This window comes from Pundamilia nyererei, unplaced genomic scaffold (genome assembly GCF_000239375.1).
Source record: "Pundamilia nyererei isolate P.nyererei 1_Seehausen unplaced genomic scaffold, PunNye1.0 scaffold00081, whole genome shotgun sequence".
In the NCBI taxonomy this organism is placed as follows: domain Eukaryota; kingdom Metazoa; phylum Chordata; class Actinopteri; order Cichliformes; family Cichlidae; genus Pundamilia; species Pundamilia nyererei.
In genome coordinates, this window is record NW_005187482.1 from 1,926,804 (window position 1) to 1,933,792 (window position 6,989).

Genomic DNA, 6,989 nt, shown 5'->3' on the forward strand with positions numbered 1-6,989 from the left:
CTGAACAGTTTCATGATCAAAGCGATCAATAAAGCAACAAACCACAAAACAATTAAGGGAGATGTGTGGCAGTGTTCTTTGACTTTGGCTGATCTGCCGCCCCTGCATTGTTTTGATTTCGGTGGATTATCAGCATTACAACTCATATTAATGTAAACTCCAATGTCATTATTAGTTTTTATGTCAAAATGGCCGAAAACGTTTGGAATATTTAATACTTTGTTTATTGCTTTTTGTGGTGGCTGCAGTTATAGTCACACAGTAGAAATATCCACCAAATATCAGTGTAGAGGCTTACACATAACACTACACTCACATTTTTCTTTCTTTAAATATAAGATTTAATTTACAGGATAATAAATAACTGGTTTTGGTTTAGAATTAATTTACATACTCACATAATACTGTATTATAAAATAAGTGTGCGCATTTTAGTTTACACTGTTATGTATGTATGATTTAATTTCCTTGTTTTCTGAGTTAGGTCCGTGGCAGCTGCTCCGGTCCCTTGATTGATGAGCCAAGAGGTGGAAAAGGGGCGGAGCAAGCCTGCCAATTGGGTCATACCACGATTCTGGACCATGAGGGGGGGGGGATAGAATTTGTTATGTTAGTTTTAGATAGGTTTACTCCTTTTGTGTTTTTGTGGGCTGATCAGCCACTATTTAAGTTTCTCCTGTATCTCGGTTAGGTAGGTCAGTTTTTTTAGTTAGCAGTATCATTTGTTGCCCGTTTTTGAGTAGAATTCTGTTATTTTGACCTCTTTTATGGACCCAAGTTTAAAAATGTTCTGTATAGTTTAACCAATTTTATTTTGGGGTTAAATAAAAAACCTTTAATGGACTTTAACCTGTGTCCGACTTTCCTTCACTGCCTGGTCCATCACAGGTTCTTTCAGTTACATAGCATATGGGTGGCTAATTGGTGACTCCGTTGGTGTCTTTTGGGTATATAATCCTAAACTTGAATAAAAAGAAGTTGGATAAAACACCATGAAAGTAGAAAAAAAAAAATCTCATGGAGCACTGTGGAAGTGTAGTGTGTAAGGGACAGAAACTGAAATCAAAATCATCTGAATCATGAGGAGAAAAACATACAGGTAATGTGTGTTTTATTTAATTTTTTTTTTTTTTTTTTTTTTAATTTTTGTTTCTTCTAATGTGCGTTTTAGTTACATGAGTCATACAGTGCTGTAGATATGTTTGCTATTGTTTGCTAGCTGTTAGCTTGTCACTTCTGCTGCTGGTTCATCGCGTTATTGTCTCCCCTGTAACTGTTTTTGTTCTGTGAGCTTTGTGTGTGTGTGTGTGTGTGTCTAGGCCACTGTGGACAACAAACAAACAAAAAAACCCACAAAAAATGAAATCCTCTTCTCAGCCCAGTATTTTTTGTATACTCCATTTTAACTTAATATTTTGCCAATAGTTGAGCTTCACCTCTTTAAACGCTGACAGCATTTAAAGGCTTTTTACCAAAAAAGGAGAAGAAGAAGAGAAGAAGAAGAACCAAGTGACTTGTGAAGATTAATAGGGGCTAATTCCACAGAAATGGCCACCCACACTGTTGTTTTGCAGAGTTGTCTCTGTTTTGTCACTTTCAAGAAAAAAATGTTCCTCAGAAACATAAAAGCTCAAAGGCGTCGCAACCACACAGCTCAGAAGAAATGACAGCGAGCAACGACATCAGGATGCTGCTGTCTGTGTAATCGTACATACACTGCACATGTATTTGCATTCATTTATGTACTGAAACTGTTACAGTAAAGTTGGAGGAAGTCTTCAGAGCCTTAAAGCAAAGTGCAAGTCAAAATTTCTCCAAATTTTCTAGTCTCTGTTTTCGACAAACACGCTTTCACTGAGTTAGACCAAACCAAACGGCAAAACATGTGCAATTATGCAAAAATTTTGTTTCTAAAATATGGCAATTATGAGGTTTCCTACTAAATAAATTCCAGATATCAGTCTGCCAAACAAGCAGCATTTAAACCTCATCATACTTGAAACTGTCACAAAATGGTCCTCATTGTAGACAGACCGGGTGAAAGAAGGGGCACTGACTTTTTCAGTAGATGTCCAAACAAGGAGTAAATATAGGAAAACATGGGACTTCCTGCAAAGGTCAGTGTTTCTAATGAACTCTTGTTGTTTATATTCGGCCACGGGCAATGCCATTCAGCCTAGAAGTTTCCTGTGCAATGAGGCGAGGCGTTCAAGGTCCAAAACATGACCGCTGGCATGGGTGGGCCTTCTGGTATTTAAGGTATCAGGTAGAGTTTGTTTTAAGAACAGTAAGAATTATTGCTTAGCTGACGTCTGTTGTTCACTGTGACACAAAATCACATGAAAGGCGCACTTACAGCTGTTTTTGTCGTGCGGTTTTCTGTACACAGCCCAGCACACATCCAGAGATGGAAAAGATGTTTTTAAAGCCACCTTTTTTTTGGGGGGGGGGGGGTTGTTAGCTTTTACTTTGATCTCGTTTTCAAGGAAACATTCTCCCTAAAGTATGTTTTGGCATGTGATCTGGAATTAAATGTTTACGGCTAAATAAAACACATTTTTGTATAGCACTGTAATTGGACTCGGTTACTCATAAGGCCTAAAAAGAAGAAAAATAAACATCTTTTTGGCATATTTGATCACAGCATGAGTGCATGTGTTGTTACAGACCTTTAACAGCCTGTTTTTTTGCTACTAAAGAAAAAAGGGGGAAAGAAAATGACGTCCTGTTAGGTCACAGTTATGGCTCATTTTGGCATAGCTCTGTAGATGGAAAACGGTCCATAGTTGGCAACCTTTCCGTTTTTGTTCCCCACAGCAAACTTCCTGTCCAACCATCCTAACAGCCTCCCTCATCAGTGGATCACTCATCTGCACCTCCGTCTCTCCACCCAAGCTCTTTCCCATTCGTGAATACTGAATTCATCCATTTAGTTATACGTGTGCAAGGTTTTAAAACCGGACAGGACTGCATTAACCCAAGCTAACGGTGCTTTAGCTGCACCTATCTCTAATGGCATGCTGTGTCATTCAGTGGGACACTTACACATGCAGTTCACAAGCTTAGATGTGAAAGAGCACTTGTGTTTTTTTGATTGAACTGATCCGGTATACATGCACACTCCTCACTTCATTTCCTTGCCAGTCAAAGCGGATTTTCCACACACATAGCAGCAGCATTGTGTCTAGGAACATAGAGGTGTATTGTGTACATTAGCCTTATCATTTGACAGCAGATTCCTCATGCTGTTTTGATATAAGGTAACAGTATAATAACACGTCCTCTTGCTCGAAGAGGAATTTCATTAGTTTCTTAAGTGCAGAGATACGGCCGATTGGCGATGTTGGAAATCCGAGTAGCTCCGGATACCTTCTTTTCATCAACTGAGTGCAGTCTTAGCAGTTTATTATCAGCAGTCTGTCTGGTCCTCTGGCGAACTGGAAAATCACGATGTTGCAGCTGTGGGCCCCAGAGGTTGAAGCAGACATGTTTGTATCGGTGGGAGCACAGCTGGTTTACATTGATGAGAGCTGACCACAGAGCTGCTGATGTTGTTCAGATGAGTCTCTGGAGAACGGAGTGCGTGTTTTAATTTCTAAAGGATCAACAGACACGGACACGTCTCTTTAGCAGCAAAAGCAAATATTAAATGCAGATTAAAGTTAATCAAAGGAGGCATTTTAATCGTTTCTAACTTAATGTTTTGCGTCTTGAACTTGAGTAATGCAAAATAAGCCTTTATGCTGCAAGCCCCTCAGTTCACCCGTTGTGTGAAACAAGCTGTTTTCACTCGCTTCGTCCTGCCATTAAGCCAACTTTCACGTGATTGACTTGCCCCTCACAAAAATATATGGTTTAAACAGCAAGTTAGTGGCACTTCTGTCCTCACAGTAGAGGGCTAGCCCTTCTCTGTGACATCATAAAGAGTCAAGGGAAGAAAAAAGTGTCTGAAATGGGGAATTTAGGGGACTCATATTGAATTACTCGCGCAAACTGTGGGTTTGTTCTTTGACACTTTGGTTTAATATGTTTAATATAAAGAGTCATCTTTCTAGCGGTGACAGAAAATATAATTTGAAACATCCTTAGAAGACTGCTGCCATGCAAAGTCAGATTTATTTCAGTCAGCAGCTTCATCACTGCACATTAAAAGAGACACTCTAAAGAAGCTTTTTGTATTCCTGCAGAATTGTGCAGGTCTGTCCATGTAGATTTCAGAATCTATACATAGTTGTAGGCTTAACATTTGAGCCCCTGTATTGTTTGGTGAGGTGGAGCCCGAGACAGCCGGATTTTAAAATATTTATATGTGGGACATGGGATTTCTAGCCCGTTCATTCCTTGCACTCATGAAAGTCTGTCTGTCTGCAGGAAATAAGTGATTTTCAATGACTAAGACTCCCAGAGGCGGTGTGTGCACGGTGCAGCTCTTTAGTATAAAAGCAGCCAGTCGCACTCGCGCCTCACAGAGAACATGCTTGTGCAATGCAACAGAGAGGCTGCTTGTTCTGAGAGAGGAGCTCATTACGTAGTTTTCTAATGAGGAAACACTCCAGGTGAAGGAGTCATCGTTCTCGGGCGCAAAACAAGACAAAATAAAAAACAGCTTGGATTAACGTGCTTTCACATGCATCGAATCATTCCCATGGATTTTACATTGCACAGGTAAGCAGAGTAGCTTTTAAAATGTTAACTTTACATGAAAAATGTGTGTGTGTTTTGTTCTTCTTTTATATCAGAAGATAGAAAACCTATGACTGCCCACTTTAAAGCAAACTCTTTAAAAATGTAAAAGAAACGACTAAACTAAACTTCTGTGTGTCCTTATGGGCTTTCAGCATTTTTTAATAGTTCTTTTTTTACTCATGTTTCTGATGATATGTTAGCAGGCACAGAATAATATGGGGTTCAGATAAAGAAACAAACCACAACTAAATCTTTAAATGTCTTTTGATGGACAGACGGACTCTCAAAGTGTTTAGATTAGAAGACATAATTTTTCTCCCCTGTGTATAGATTGCTGTCTCTGCAGCATGCGCGAGTCTGCATGTATGATTTCCTCTGTTTTGATTTAACCTAGTGATAGTTTTGTTGCTGCCTCTGCTGTACTGTAACTACACTTTAAAGGAATGTGTGTAGCAGTGTCTTGATGGCTGTCAGAACTTGTTCAGACTTCTCTTCTCGACTGCTATGAAAAGATAAGTGAGGCTATTTGCTCTGAGCCGTCTGAGGGTGCCCAGAACAAATTTGTGTCTCTCGAAATGTAAGTCACGTTATCCCGAGCACCTTTCGCCTGCTCTAACTGAGAAGACAGTAAATAAACAGTTGTTGTTATTTTAATGCTGTTCCCATGTACACACACCTGCTGGTCCTCCAGGGGTACGTGGTGATTAAACACGTGAAAGAGCTGTTTGAATGTTCTCAGAGAGCAAGTAGAGGGCGGACTGGGTGTGGATCTTGAGGATTAGGGTGTTTGTTTGGGTTTTCTTTTTTTTTTATTTAAACTATTGGCCAGCTGTGATGCTTACCAGTGGTATAAACAGCTGCAACGAGTTTATGCTGCTTGGTCATAGTGGATTTATGTGGTGGTAGACAGTCATGCATAACGATTTGCATAATTTAGACAAGTTGGAGCATCGTTCAGGTCATATATATTCTTCCGATGTTCAGTGTGGGTGGGATAGAAATGTTACAGCTGAAAAAAATCCTAAAATTATCAACTGGATTGAAAGTAAAAATCAGAACTTGTTTAAGTTTTTTTTCCTCCCCTGATGAATCGGTCAGTTTTGCGACACTGGTTAGATATCTGGTGGTTTGTGCAGTTACAGTTGTGAATGAATTAATGAAAAATGAATTAAATTAGGAAGCTTTTGAGTCTCACGTTTATGCTTGTAAGTCAGAGGGAAGACCCTAAGATCATGCTAACAATCCTTTTTTCCCCTCTCAGTGTGTCCACAGCTAAAAGACCCACATCAGTTCGAGAGTCCGGTGGTGATGCTGGCAATGCAGCACTCCAACTCCTCAGGCATTAGTGCCTTACTTCCCTTCTCTAACCACACCGCCGTGGCAAAAGAGCCTAAGATGGAGGCCGTAGTAACAAAAAACACCACCCAACCCCGAAACAACCCCACAGCTGCTGGCCTAACTATGACACTGGGCATCATTTTCAATGTGGTAGCCCTCATCATTCTTGTCAAGGCTTACAACCGTTTCCGTCGGCGGACAAAGGCGTCGTTTCTGCTCTTTGCAAGCTCCCTGGTTGCCACAGATCTGGCTGGACATGTTATCCCCGGATCCCTGGTGTTGAGTAGATACTCTACAAGCACAGAAGCAGAAGCCGGCCTGGGCTCGGGTTTTCAAGATAATTCTACAGATCAAGACGCCTCCTGCTTGTTTCTGGGGGGCTGCATGGTGTTTTTTGGCCTGTGCCCACTCTTCCTAGGCTGTGCCATGGCCGCCGAGCGCTGCCTGGGCATCACCAGTCCTTTGCTGCACGCTCGTCTGGTGACCACAGCTCGGACAAAGATGGCACTAATACTGATCTGGTTCCTAGCTTTGTGTGTAGCACTTCTACCTTTCATCAGTCTTGGTGATTATACATCCCAGTTCCCAGGGACTTGGTGCTTTATCAGGGTGATGGAGGGCACTAAAGCCACAGATCTGGCCTTTATGATATTATTCTCTGGACTGGCTTTGAGCTCGCTGGGCCTGGCCTTTGTGTGCAACACCATCAGCGGGATCACACTGGTAAGAGCCCGGCTAAAGAGGTCCTGCTCCCAGCGGTACACGACCAGGTCTCACGACACGGAGATGGTGGTCCAGCTGGTCGGAATCATGGTCACTTCCAGCATCTGCTGGAGCCCTCTGCTGGTGAGTGTGCAGGACCTTTGATCACGTTCGACAGAGCTGATGCAGTATATGATAAAGGTGTGAATTTTCAAAACACAGTTTCTGACATTTAGCACCAATATGAGCTTTTAAAACTTGTA

At 41.3% G+C, this 6,989-nt stretch overlaps 1 protein-coding gene across 1 annotated transcript in view; it reads left to right on the plus strand.

Moving 5' to 3' along the window:
- The first annotated feature begins 4,441 nt into the window (after positions 1 to 4,441).
- The window catches only part of LOC102207612 (prostaglandin E2 receptor EP1 subtype-like), a 3,708-nt gene continuing 1,160 nt past the window's right edge, over positions 4,442 to 6,989 (plus strand). Inside the window, exons 1-2 of the mRNA XM_005738061.2 lie at positions 4,442 to 4,665; positions 5,948 to 6,870. Of these exons, the coding sequence (XP_005738118.1) occupies positions 5,995 to 6,870 (876 nt within the window). The 5' untranslated portion in view covers positions 4,442 to 4,665; positions 5,948 to 5,994. The remainder of the gene's footprint in view (positions 4,666 to 5,947; positions 6,871 to 6,989) is intronic.